At 41.6% G+C, this 14,981-nt stretch overlaps 1 protein-coding gene across 6 annotated transcripts in view; it reads left to right on the top strand.

Annotated features, from left to right (window-relative positions):
- Window positions 1–14,981, top strand: part of MBNL3 (muscleblind like splicing regulator 3) — a 46,036-nt gene that overhangs the window by 11,298 nt on the left and 19,757 nt on the right. For all 6 annotated transcript variants that reach the window (XM_072122929.1, XM_072122928.1, XM_072122926.1 and 3 more), the window contains exons 2-4: window positions 6,065–6,229; window positions 10,676–10,876; window positions 12,167–12,403. In XM_072122929.1, coding sequence (XP_071979030.1) covers window positions 6,065–6,229; window positions 10,676–10,876; window positions 12,167–12,403 — 603 coding nt within the window. The remainder of the gene's footprint in view (window positions 1–6,064; window positions 6,230–10,675; window positions 10,877–12,166; window positions 12,404–14,981) is intronic.

Here is a 14,981-nt window from a genome sequence, read left to right as displayed (position 1 = left end):
CGCCGTTCACCCCCGCCATTCTCCACAGTAATATATGGTGCACGGTGCCGTATTCCGGAGAAAGATGGGTCACATCCGATCTTTCTCACGGCTACGGAACTGTACGGTGCCACATGTGTGTTGCACCGTACCGCTCCCGTAGGGCTGTGTTCGCCCATTGCCGCGTATGGGGATCTTATATACATCGTATATACGTCGGCAGTATACAAGTCCCCCATATGTCCGTGTGAATGTAGCCGAAGGCCGTGTTTTTTTTTGTTTTTTTGTCTTTGCAGGACACATGACCCTGGTTCTTGTGATCCTTGAGGGACCTTGTGATGGAATCTGTAGTGATGAGACACTTCTGCCTTATGCTGTGGATAGAGGATGAGTGTTAATGGGAAAACTTTTTAATAGTGATTTGATAAGTTCTAAGTTATCTCTACAAAGATGATCAGAACCTTGGTAAATATCTAGTTACAGTCATCTCTTCATGGTGACTTGAACCTTCTCAGTAACAGACTAAATCAGTGGTGGCGAACCTATGGCACGGGTGCCATTTCTGTGGGCACTCAGACCATCATCTGAGTGCCCCAGGACAAAGTTCACCAAATAGGACCAAATCTTCCTGCAGTCCTAGGAAACTTAAGCGACACTTCTTTGGAACTGTGGGAAAAGTGAGAAGGGGTGGACAAGGCTGCATTATCTTTGGAGGTCCTCCTGCTGGACCCTTCATTCTTTCTCTACAGAGAGACCCTGGAGAGAAGCTACAACAAGAGTCTGATTTTCCCTCCTTCTTTCAACTATGTTGGTAGCCTGAAGGGGCCGACACGATTGAAAGATGTGGAAGAACAGGTAGAGATAAGTTACTGCTTAAAATGCCATGTTGGCACTTCACAATAAATAAGTGGATTTTGGTTGTAGTTTGTGCACTCTGTCATCACTGGACTATAGGGTCTTTATTTGCAGTCTGGGCACATAGATGGATTCATACCCTGAGAAAATGCTGAGATATGTTTTGTGTCATCATTAATATTTTTCTTTTTCTGTTGTCACACTTATTAAATTCAGTTTATGGGCCTGGAGGAACGTGTTTGGTCATGTTAGGTTGTGATGGTGCCGCAGTGGCCGGGGTATTAGGATAGTAGACGCGTTGTAAAATGTCACTAATTAAACTGGCGTATTAAGTCTAGAGTCAATGCAGCGTGACTTTGTGTCCTCTGAACTAGAGTTATGACTGTCCTGCTGTGCTTTGCGGTGCGGGATGATGGGAGAAGTCACAGTGATGAGTGTAGGGTGAATAGGATGGACTACAGCTGCTTCAGGAATGACTATTTAAACATAATAATGTAGGGTGAGTAAAGTCTAAAATGTGCTCAGGGGATTACTAGTGCACTCTCTGAGGCAGGCGATACCAGAACAGTGATCTGATGTACCCCTGTCGGAGCCGTGGACACTGCCTGAGATGACCGGAGCAGCCGGCTGTGCATGGTAAGACTGCCCCGTTTATCTCTATGGATCTGACGGAGATTGCTGAGCGCCGTACTCTGCAATCTCCATCACATCCGTAAAGATGAACTGGGCAGTCCGACCATGCGCAACCAGTTGCTCTGCTCAACTCGGGGAGCAACCCTGGTTCGACCAGGGTACATCGGACCCCCATTCTCTTGATCTGTGGGGGTCTCATCACTGAGACTCGCACCGATCAGCAAGTTAGGCCCCATTCTGGGAATAACTTGTTTCGTGGTCACCTCTTTAACACCTGCAACATCCGTAAATGGGGGTTTCTGACTTAAAATAAAAAAATGTTGTTTTCTCCGTAGTTTAATCCCTCGCCCCTTCTATTGCTGCCGCTCCAGTCCTTCCCTCTGTCTTCCGTACATTTGGTTGCAGCGATGACATGCCCACTAGGAATATTACCATAAACTAGGTTATCCTGCTAGAAGTAGATTAATGAGCCTAGCATAACAGGTTATTATTAGACCTCTCCTACTGCTGAGGAGAGTGATTCCTATAGTAATGATAAGACACTGGGAAATTGCTGATGCAATTGCTTAAATTTGTTGCCTGATTTCTACTTCATTAAACTACAGTGGAGCCTTGGATTAGGGACATTTGTTCTGGGGAGATACTTTTAATCTAAATCGCTTGCATATCAAAGCAAGTTTTCCCATAGGAAATCACTGACACCAAAGCAATTGGTTCCACAATCACAGAATACCTTTGATTCGGAGGACGATTAAGACTGCCAAAGCCCTGTGCTGTATGAATATTATAGGCCCTAAAAGTCCGGAATTCACCACTACATATGGTACTAGAATGGGCTTCTTGGGGAGTAGAAGATGCGTTCCTTCTGCCTGCTTCCAATTTGGTTTTCGGACCTTTATGTGTATTGAGAGCAGGAACAGATGTACAAGAAATTCATGGGTGAAGGTCCTTCTGATTATAAAATTTGGCGAGTGGTTTTGGTGGCCATGGGTCACCCCTAGTGCTGGGATTAAAGGGAAAATTCATGTTCAAAATCACTTGTATATCAAAGAAAGTTTTCTCATCATATGATATTTAGTCGTTTAGTGTCTAGAAGCATAATATTGGTGTCATATTAAAGATAAGAATTTCATCTTTCATATTGTCGTCAGGATTGTGGTTCTGGCTAGAGAACCGGAGAGCTCATGCAGTTAAAGAACTAAGAATTGGATCTGGAATTAGATCTTTATCTGCATCTCACATTTTTCTTTCTTTTTTTTAATTTTTTTTTTTAATTTTTTTTTGTAAAAAGCCTTTATTACATTTTTTTACAATATTCAACCAGAAACAAGCAAAGCTGTTAATTTCTGGGGAAAATATTTTGAATACCAATGGCAAATTATTCCAACAATTTTATATATACAAAATACCCTAATCATTAACTGACAGATCCCAGAACCATGGGCCAGCTGCAATTTCTATTTTGGTGGCTTAGCGGTAAGCACTACAGCCTTGCAGCACTGGGGTCCTGGGTTCAAGTCCCATCCAGGTGAACATTTGCAAAGAGTATGTAGATTCCTCCGGGTCCTCTGATTTCCTCCTACATTTCAAAACATACTGGTAGGTTGATTAGATTGTGAGCCCCATAGGTACAGGGACTGATTTGGCAAGCGCTGCGGAATCTGTGTGGGCTATATAAATAGTTACTTTTATTATTTGAATATGACATGTATATTATGGTTATTGTAGGTGCCAAAAAACTGCAGATAGGGGCATTGGAGGTGACTCTCTCCTGCAGCCTCCTAAAAATGACTCCTCTCAGGCAATAAATGACTGTTCTCACCGCATTTTCATATTCGAGGTGATATATATTTTTATGGCTAAATGGGTGAGATTTCATATAAAAGATAGAATTCTATAAAGAACATTTTATACCCTAAATAATCTGGCTGGTAGTTTAACGGAGTAAAATCTGGGGACAGAGCTTCGGTGTAAAGCTTAAGCTGTACAGTCCCTGACATGTGGCTTGTGGGAATATCTAATTACTTATACATTGATTATATATGGATTTCTGCCTAATTATCTGGATATTTTATAGTCCTTTTTTCCCTCTATTGACTAGCAGTGACGGCTTTACCCGGAATCACTATACAGTAGAAGGGATCAGATATTGGAGGGGGTTACACAGTTGTTCCTCTTTGTGTCTTTTCCAGGGCACTGACATATTAAACAGAAGTGCCATTGTGTGCCCAAGTGCTGGATTCCTTATCCAAGCCAACATCTGATGCCAACCAATTATTGCACTGAAGACGACAGCTCTTGCTACAGGAAAACGCATCGCCAAGACCTGGCGCTGGGGAGGGGCAGGCGATGTGAAAGCTGTATTTTGTGACATTCATTGAGGAACCCTTTTATTTCTGAAACACAAGCCTGGCACAGGCTATAATCAAGCGGAGTATATAGACTGTAGGAAGCCTGTCATTTCATGCGTCCCTGTTAGTGTCTGAGTGTAAAATAATGATGATAACATCCATTTAGGTATTATTGAATTAATGCCAGCCAGGATCCTGCTATTTAATGCAGTAATAGATGTGGAGACGTAGGAAGACGCTTTTGTCACAAACCTTCCCCCTATTCTGCGCTTTCTCATTGAGCTGCAATTACAGTACATTCACTACAGGACATTTTTTTTTTTGTAGATTTTTACACTATTTGTTTAGCGTTGGCAATACCATTTCACTTTTTTTTTTTTTTTTTTTTCCCCATCGTGTCTACATTTCCATGGATTCTGATCTATTATTCAGTGGCGCCATCTACTGGAATCCGGTCCAGTTTTTCAGCAATAATGACTGTTTCCTATGCATCCAAGAAGGTAACACACAAATCGCATGTACCAATCGATGGTTTTAAAAGCTTATTGCTAGTGTGGAGCGGACACAAACCACCAAGTTCGGCTTCACAGGTTCAAGACCAGAACTTGAATCTGTACTTCAGCCAGAAGTTTGGGTTCGGCATTCAGGCACAACCCAGAAAAGCTAGTTGATGGGCTGCGTAGCATTTAATGATCTGTGAAGAGTGGAGATGAGCGGACCCGAACTTTGAGTTTGGGTATGGGTGCCTCCTGCACGACCCAGGCATATTGCAGAATTGATGCCCTACCTACTAGCCATGGCTGTGATTGACCCGGGGCGATATGTACCCGGACCCGAACTTAAAAAGCAATCCCACTCAATCTTGGTGAAGAGGGTGCTTGGACTGAATCCTCTTTAAAAGGGTTGTCCTAGACCTAAAAAAATATGCTGCCAGGAGGGGTTCCTGATGACGTCATTGGGAGTAACGACCCTAGGTTGAAAGCGCTGGCGGCTTTTTAAATGCATGTTAACCCACGCACCCAAACCAATGCAATGTGTATATCCTGATATTTTTGTCCTTATTCAAGCATCCAAAAAGTTGATGTTGAGTTTGATAGGGTTTTTAGATGGCAGTCCATCATTCAGTATCTTGTGGATGGAGATTTGGATTTCATCAAAATTTTTAGAACATACCAATATCATAATTGTTGTTGGTGGTTAAACTGTGGATGTCCTGCAAGGGAATTATAACCAAGCGAACCCTGCTGGATCAGCAGCATTGACTTCTCCTCCGTTGTCACATGACGGCTGCATTTCGTAAGTGGTTTGAAGTGTGCATGAGAATCACATGACTTGCTCATGCACCCATCATCGCTGAGGTCAATGATTAGATGAAGAAGTCACGGGATGTCATCACTTCTGGTCCAGCAACGATTGAAAACCCGGATCAGAATATAGAAATAACATTTTTATGCTGGCAAAATCTGTAGTACGCAAAATAATTTACATATGTTAATTTAAGCCATTCGTCAATAACTGCTTGGGGAGGGGGTGTTGCACAACTAGAGGTTCAACCATGAGCAGATATGTCTGAGGAGTTGGGTGAAGGCTTGTACATTTGGAAACACGTTAACTTTGGTTCTCATACAGACTATGCAGCTATTGTCAGAGGTCCTTGTGACGGGACAGATAAGAGAAAATAAGAAACAAGGTCTTATCATACAAAGACGCTTTGTTCAGAAAATATATAATTTATGTGCATGTAGCTTGTATCCTTCTAATCAGGCTGACCCCATAAGCATTCACAATATGATATCCATCAGTGCTCAAGGCATGTGATGATGACTAGTGGATAATAGAAGGATAGTTAGAGCTCGTGTGTCTGCTATGGGGCCAACGGTGAGGCACAGCGCTGGTAGGTCCCTTCCTTTGCTGTTTGATGGGGGACCCCCTGCATTGTTAGTAGGCAAGAGGTGGCGAACTGTACAAAACTTTATTTACTAGACATAGAGGTCACCACAAACGCCAAACCCTTCTGTCCTCTTAAAAAGGGGTCAAATATATCTCCCCTTATATGTAGCCTTTGCAGTTTTTATGCCACCCACCAAAACGAACCATCAATAAATCCCAGAAATTATCGAACAGCAAAAGCCAAATCAATGCACTTGTCTCTGTGTGTACTTGTGTTTTTTAAAATATTTTTTTTCTATTCTGTATAATGTTTAGATTTTCATCCCCACAACTAAACTGTCTCTGTTACTCCGTAGGGTCGATGTACGAGAGAAAATTGTAAATATCTGCATCCTCCTCCGCACTTAAAAACCCAGCTAGAAATTAATGGACGAAATAACCTTATACAGCAAAAGACAGCGGCCGCAATGCTCGCACAGCAGATGCAGTTCATGCTCCCCGGCACCCAGCTACAGCCAATCGTAAGTAACCGGTCTCTGCGCGGATCTGGTGCTTTTTTTTTTTTTTTCTTGGACTTTTTATAGTTTTATAGTTAAAATCGCCTTCTCATTCCATGTTCTGTGTTCTGCATTCCATGTTCTTCTGTGTTCACATCTAAACCCAGATCCCAGATTTTAAACTAGTGGACATACATGAACAATATCGCACTGTGGCTGAGTGGGCAGCACTTCTGCCTTGCAGCGCTGCGGTCCTGGGTTCGAATCCCACCCAGGTCAACATCTGCAAAGAGTTTGTATGTTCTCTCCGTGTTTGCGTGGGTTTCCTCCGGGTACTCCGGTTTCCTCCCACACTTCAAAACATACTGTTAGGTTGTTTAGATTGTGAGCCCCATTGGGACAGGGACCAATTTGACATGCTTTGTGCAGCGCTGCGTAATCTGCGTGCGCTATATAAATAAAGAATTATTATTATTATTATTTATTATTATTATTATTTAATATCATTCCTATGATAGTTACATATCTAGAAATAAGTTATAGAATTTATAACAATCTATAGAGCTGTGTATTATATTGACTTGTGCACTTTCTCATAACCTTCCGTTTGTGCTACATTTTCAGACTTCTACAATGTGTCGGGCTGTTTTTAGATCTAACCGCTATCTTAGACAATGACAAGAGACCACGAGTTTCACAAGTATTCCCCCATCTATTTAATATGGAAATAGGACAGATCTACTGGGTTTTTGTGGTTTTTCATTTGTGTTCGGATAAATTCTGTGCACCCTTTCTGTTCCTACTTGTGTCTCTTGTAAGTGTGCGGTGATAGCATGTTGGGAGGTTTTCCAGCCGACATTATGAAAATTCCTAAGAACCTATAAAATCATTAGTCAGAATCTATCAAATCTTGTCCTTTATGTAATAAATCACCCGCAAACAAGTGTGCAGCATATTTAACAATTCTTTATATACACCAAGTTTAAAGTTTACTAGAGTAAGACTGTAATAGGGTCACCCATATTATACTTACCCCGGTAAACTTTCCCTAGACTAGGGGGTCATTACTGAATGCCATGTACATCCGCCAGGTACATAGGAGTGGTGTTCATGGAGGCTGTTCATGTATACAGCAATGAACACACAATCCCCCTATCTGGGAGAAGTCCATAGAACATCACAGGAAGTCCTGAAAGTGGCCAGCAGCTCCTCTAGGGAGTAGTTTACCAGGGTAAGTACAATATGAGTGACCCCTTGTTCCTACCCTGGTAAGCTTTCCTATATGTGGCCTGCTCCTTTTGAAAGTGGTCAGCCAAATGTTTGTTTGTTTTTAGAGCTATCCTCCTGACTTCTCCATACACATGCACACTTGGCTAGGCTGAGCATGCATATGCTCTCAATGGGGAGAGAGGAATAAAAAGTCCTGGTGACAACTTATATCCAGAAAGAACAAAAGGATCAGGCAGTGTTTGCATCAATGATGTACCGTTCTGCTCTTGGTATAGTTACAAAACAAATATAATGGGAGTCTATATACAATTAAAACTTATTTTTTAACAGAATTCATTAAATGTTAATAGACCCCAAACACATTAAAGGAAGTCTATTGATTGATGCCTGATAAACCAAGGACACTTAACCACAGTCATGGTGCTTGGATCTATGAGTATCTTTGGAAATATTTGCCTCTTTCTTCCTAAAAATCAACTTTTATAATTATGCTAATCAGACAGAAGGGCTCTACAGGTTGTTAGTGTCTCCTTCTCTTTCCTAATCCCCCTCTCACAGGGGGAAAGTGCTCCTGCAAAGTATAATCAACTGTAAAGCTTTCTTCACATAGGGGTCCCCCAGAGCCCTTCTGGCTCATTAGTATAATTTTAAAAGTTGATTTTAGAAGGAAGGAGGCAATGGATAACACATCTATAAAGATTACCATGGTCACAGTGCCTGGATCTATGAGTGTCTTTGGTTTATCATGATGGATTTTGATTTCCTTTAAAACTGCAGATCACTATGGTAACAATAAGGTAAAACAATGATTAATTCAGGCTCTGCTTGCAGGGGTAAGAGGTATTGGGAACCAGCAGAAACAGGAGGGAAAGGGACAGTTAACAAAAACTGTCCCTAGTGAAGTCCTAATTTGCACAACCGGCCCCTAGGACTGTGCAACAGTTTAATACAGAGAGTAAAGAGAACAGCAGTGTGAGGACACTAGAGGAAGCTATAATCCTGGAATATAAATCCATTTTATTAGTTAATCATAGCAACTTACCTGCACAACATAATTATATAGGGAATATGTCTTGGCAAAGTTCAATTCAGAAATTGTGTAGTTGTTTTTTACCTGTGCCCGTAGTATGAATGTATGAAATTCTAGTATAGATGGCTCCAGACTAATCTCTAGACTGGGGGCGTAGAAAGCCAGCCACCAAGTATTGCCTAATAAATGCGAGTTAATAGGGAATGTTTTGGCTGCCACAGTCCTGCTTACCATGAATAATCATGTGCATGGATCCCACTTAACCTCAAAACCCATCTGGAAGGCGTCTATTATTTCTAAATACTGGCACTCAGACACAGGGCGAGGCCTCGCGGAAAGCCTGAGCCATCACACATAATGTCACTAAGTGATAAGTTACATGTACCGAGCCGCCGTAATTAACAGATGCTGAATTCATTTCACATCAAGCTAAAAAGCTGCGCTTTGCATTTATGAGATCCCCGACGCTTAAGTTATGTGCATTTATGATGATCATTTAACACTATATACTGGAGCCACTCAAAGGGGTTCACCCCTGTTACATGATACATGATCCGGATCCACTTAACATATTTGTATTGGTTAACACAGGGAATAACACCGCCCCCTTAACTGGACCCTGGCATTGTTGTCAAATATACTGCTAGGAGTCCCTGCTTCCCCTCAGAACTATAGCTAAATTCAGTAGCCATAATTTTACCCTTAGCGTTATGTATGACTATGATGCCAGAAAATATGGCTGCCACATGGTCCGGGTTTTAAGAAAATGTATGTACCCGAGCGGGTTAAAGAGAAATTGGAAGTACTTTGGGGGTCTACCTATTTTCTCAAGCTGCAGCAAATGCCTTGAAAAGATACACAAAGATAAAGGGTTTTGGTGGCGACACCAGAGGAAACATGAGTAGAATTGGCATGATTCCTAAAATCTAATCAAATTTATGTACCATAGCTATTATTGGGCCTATAGGGATTTACTTAGCCCTGGCTGGCCAATCAAAATGAGTTGCAACAGCATATCCAGGATGACTCTACTAAGTAAAAAGGTACAAAACTTTTAGAAATTACAAAAAGTAAGAATAGGGGAAGTAGGTAGGGAGAGTTAAGTGTGATCTATAAAGGGTTAAATTATAATACAAGAAATGATAGAAAATCACAGCACAAATAGGTTGATATCCTTCTAGCTCCTCAGGGGCTGGGCTAATGGAATTTTAGTGTTGACTTGCTGACTTCAGAAGGATCACCATCCAATGCTACTTGATACAATGTAACAAGTGTCAGATAACTCACATTGTTTTCGCTCTCTCTCAGGATGCAGTGAAACACTGTATCCAGAAAGGAAATATTGGTGATGCTTTTTTACTTTTGATCCAGCATTTCTGTGAAATGTAATACAATAATAACACGAGCTGAAGGTCTTATGACCCGGATGATAAGAGCTCCTGTAACTACTACCTTGGTATCTAAGGGAAAAAAGAGGTCAGGAGTATAAGTGACGGAGCAGGAGAATTCACAAGATAAATAAATGGCGGATCCCAGCACAGTGTATGACCTACTTTAAGTGGTGATAACTCCAAAATCTATCACCAGCTGGAGTTTTAGTTAAATAATGCTTAGAACCAGGTAAACCACATGGTAGGAAGATATAAATAGTTACACCAGGGTACGAAGGGGGATATCACTGGCATTTATGGGGTATAAGGTGACACGTAGGATGTTGTGGTCGTCACCCTTACAGGATCTGTAACTTTAAGGATGCTTTGTGTCGCCCTTATAGGGAGGGCTCTGGCTCTGGCTGTCGCCCTTATAGGGAGGGCTCTGGCTGTCGCCCTGACGGGTGCTGTCAGTCTTATGGGAATACAGTAACATTTCCAATTTTTCACTTTTGCCGTTTTGATATTTAGATTATTCATTTTTTTGCATAGTAAAGAAAACATATGAATAAAAGATGAGTAGCGAGTGCTTATAATAATGATCCCAGTCTCCAGGAGCAGCTGACGCGTCGCTTATGGCTGTTTTTTGGATTTGCAGACATGACTCCGGGTTATTTAGTCATCCTCATGTGAGCACTGTGTGATCTGGAAGGATTTCTGTGGGATTTTACAGACATGGTGTATAACAACAGTACAGGCGTATAATGATCAGAGAACACCATGAGAATCCTTAGTATAATACATTCATGTCACTTATCAACTTCTCTTCCTTCTTTACAGACGACATTCCCTGTGACTCCATCACTTGCAACAAGCCCCTCCATGGCTTTTAGTCCCTACTTGAGTCATGTCTCCCCAGGCATGGGTCTGGTACCTGCAGAGCTTCTACCAAATACCCCTGTCCTGGTTTCTGGGAATCCAGCGGTTACAGTACCTGGTGGCTCTGCTGGTCAGAAACTGGTGCGCACAGACAAACTGGAGGTAAGTTTATGAATCTGATCATGGCCACTACTTATCAGTCCAATGATGGTTACTGCTAAGATTTACTGTAAATTTACATGATATTCTTCCTAATTCAATGGCAGGGGAAGGCATTGGTTATTAGCTCAGGCATAATGTAATAATAATAGATAATGAGTGGCTTGTAGGAAATGATGGGGTGCAGAGCGACATGTAATATTGTTATGGACATGTCACATCCTCCAAGGATTGCCTGGTATCAGAGAACAAATGTGCATGTGAAATTTGTTTCCCAGTATAAAAAAATATATCTTTTTAGTCTGTAAAATTAAAGGGATGACTCGTATATCCTCTCCAGGATACTCATGTTATTCCTTCTCCTCTTCCTCCAGAGCATCCACGTGAGCTGCAACGCAGGCAGCGATTTATGGACCTGTCCACTTGCCCCGGGACAGCTCTGCTCTTAGGCCGGCGGCACACGTGGCATTTTGAACTCGTTTTTGGACCGTTTTTAAGCTGTCCGTTAAATGCATGCATTTTTGAAAAACGCATCAGTTTTTGACCAATTGTCTTAATTAAAACAGGGCAAAAACAGATGCTTTTTTTAACGGGCTGCTTAAAAACTGGCAAAACGGGTTTAAAACCCCACGTGTGTCACCTGTGCTGCATCACCTCTATCTCACAGGCTACGAGAGTGTGGCCTGTAACATTGATGTAGAGCAGTGGGGTATTGAGCTAAAAATGATTGAGAATAGGGGGATAAAGGTTCCCAGGGGGCCCCTCTATCTTGGCTGGACCCGTGACTGGCGTCCCAGTATCCCCCCTCCCCCCTTGATGGCAACCCTGACTCTGTGAATTATCACCGAAATGGGGGTTTGCAGTGCACAACATTATCAGCAGTGCATGGGAGGTAGTCATACATGCACATTACTTCTTGCTTCACATAGGGCACTTGTAGTCCCTCCATTTTTGGCTTCCTGCCATTCAATACTATTGGAGCATGCCGGACCTGCCACTCTATTATTGAGAATGAACCCCCCTCCTCTGGGGATCCATTCTCATGATCTATGTGGGTCGCAGCTATCAGACCCCCACAGATCAGCTTATTATTAACTATCCACAGGATTTAACAATCACTAATAACCACTTAATCAACAGGGAGATGTGAACATCTATGACCCCTTCACATACCGAAAAATCACAACTATGTGGGATGATCACTTACAACAAGACAGTCGGTCACACCTATTTGATAGTTTCACTTGTGTTGTAGAATCGAATCTAACTTTTATTCAAATCCCATTCCCTTAGGTTTGCAGAGAATTCCAGCGTGGGAACTGCACGCGTGGTGAGAATGACTGCCGCTATGCGCATCCCATAGATATTGCCATGATTGACACCAATGAGAACACTGTAACTGTTTGCATGGATTACATCAAAGGCCGATGCTCTAGGGAGAAATGCAAGTACTTTCATCCCCCTGCACACCTGCAAGCCAAAATAAAGGCAGCTCAGCACCAGGTGAACCAAACAGCCGCAGCTGCTATGGTAAGGGCTTACCCTGTCTCCCTCTCTCCGGAGTCTTGGTGCCATGGGGCTAATTAACATACTTAACTCTTGCAGGATGTATACTTCTTCAGATGTGTGTATTTGTCTTCTTAAGCTATTTACTATGTGTTCAGAAGTGATGTCTTTTTGTACTTTGATTTCAGCAAACCTTACAAAAAAAGTAAAAGGGAACCTGTCAGCGGGTACTGACCTAATAACCCACTACTAGTATGTTGTCCTGCAGCTAAGCGCCTTCCAGATGATGTTTGTTTCATGGTCATGTAAGGTGGCATCATCCAGAAAATCAGCTTTGATGTGAGATCTGATTTAGTTGTATAAAGTCAAGGAGGCCGGAGAATTTAGCACTGGAGTCAAGCTCTCCCTGCCTCACAACATCCCCTTCACTGCATCCAGAAACATCATCAGGCTGATCTCCTGAAGTCCTGTGCATTATGTCAATCACATGGGAGGATGTGGGGAGAGCTTCAATATTAAACTCTCCGCCTCCTTGACTTTATACCAGTTTACATCTCACTTCAAAGTAGATTTTCTGGATGATGGAACCAACTGAGCCATGAAAGAAACATGATTTGGAAGGTGTTAAGCTGCTTGATAACATACTGGTAGTGATTTTTTGGGACCATTTCTGATGACAGGTTCCCTTTAAAGAGACTTACATTAGTCGCAGAGTGGGCAAAATCCTCCACTTTCAGCAAACAATTAGTATGGTTTGTGCAATGAGAAGTTCTGCAAGTTTCCAATATCACTTTCTGTATCAATTCCTCACTTTTTTCCTCACTGCTGCTTGCTGTCATTCTATACAAAGCTTCATCAGCACGTCCTGTGGATAAAGACTGATCTCTGGTCATGTGATGTCACACATGTGCAAGCTTGTTATATCCCTGGTCATGTGATGTCACCCATGTGATGCAAGCTCGTTATATATCACGAAGATCTGATTACTCTCTGTGATCTTAAGCGCTACAGAATTTCATGGCTCTATATAAATAAAGATAATTATTATTATATAAAAAGCATGCTCCTGTGTGACATCAGATGACCAGAGATATAAGGAGCTGTGCTCATGTGTGACATCACATGGCCAGGGATATAATGAGCCATGCACCTGTGTGATATCACATAACCAGGAATATATCGAACCGTGCACCTTTGGGACATCACATGACCAGGGATATAATGAGCCCTGCACCTGTGTGACGTCACATGACTATGGACCAGTTTCTATCCAGAGGAAGTAAAAAATGAAGCTCTTTAAAATGACCGAAAACAGAGATCAGAAAACTGTGAGGAATTAATGCAGAAAGTATATTGGAAAATTGTTGCACTTTTAGTTTCACAGACAACATCCTATTATTTGTGGAAAGTAGACGGCCCCATTAAAAGCTCATGCCACGATCATGAAAAAAGACCGAATCTTGTGCTCAATGCCAGACTTTTTGATAGATAAGTCCTCACTTTCATCACTTTAACGTACCGTGCAACAGTTTTGTTAAAAAGTAGTTTCGTAGTCAGAACTATTTTTGGCAGATAACCGAAACTCTATAGTTTAGAAGGGTTGATCAATAAAAAAATTGGATTCCACAAGGATGTGACTTATGGAAAACATATGTAAAGCTCTGTTTTTCATGGCTAAGAATTGGCTAAGCGAAGGTGCAAGTCCTGAACACGGATTACTCGTAGATCCAGACACTGTGACTGTGGCAATCTTCTTATATTTGTTATCCATGGCCTCCTCCCTTCTAAAATCAACTTAAAAATTATGCAAATGAGCCTGAAGGGCTCTGGAAGGGAGCTTTACCGGAGCCCCTCCTTGCAATTTTTTCAAATGCTGTCAGTGTTCAATGAGCACTTCCCCTCCCACTGGGTACTGGAACTTCCTCTGCTGCTGTGAGATTACATCAGGCAGAGGGAAGGGGAAAGTGCTGAGGCAGCAAGTGGGAGTTGGAAACCGTGTAACAGCCTGTGAAGCTGCAGCATGGATGATCTCTGAAGCATAATTTTAAAAGTTGGTTTTAGAAGCGCGGATACGAAATATAAGAAGGTTACCACAAACACAGTGCCGGGATCTATAAGTATGTGCCCCTGATTTATTATACTTCATTTGGATGGTAGATTTAATCAATGTATTGAATAAGTTGTAATTTTGTTTAATAGCCTTTTGCTTACAAGGCACAATTTCTGCAAATTCAGCAACCCACGTCTGCACCCAAGGACATGTATATGTTACTATTACAGTAAACTTCCCAAATGTAATGTATTTTGTAATTGGGTCTAATGAAAATCTACCCTAATGTGTTTGCACCTGTGCATTTTCTGCCTTTAACCACTCATGTTAGCAAGAATGAAAACTCTGGTTAAAATTGGAGAACGCCTAAAAAATGTACATTAGAAATAAAGTTTATAGCTACTGTACTTGAATCCTGTTTTTAGGGTACAAAAACTAATATATAATAAATATATATTAATATATATTTTTGTAATATATTACATAATGTATTATAGGGCCCCAGCATCTGGTAGTGTAGTAACTGAATACATAAATTTCGGGAGAGATCTT

The sequence above is a fragment of the Engystomops pustulosus genome, chromosome 9 (genome assembly GCF_040894005.1).
Source record: "Engystomops pustulosus chromosome 9, aEngPut4.maternal, whole genome shotgun sequence".
Classification (NCBI taxonomy): Eukaryota; Metazoa; Chordata; class Amphibia; order Anura; family Leptodactylidae; genus Engystomops; species Engystomops pustulosus.
The sequence above is the reverse complement of the archived record's forward strand: the minus strand, read 5'-3'. Positions and strand labels throughout refer to the sequence as shown.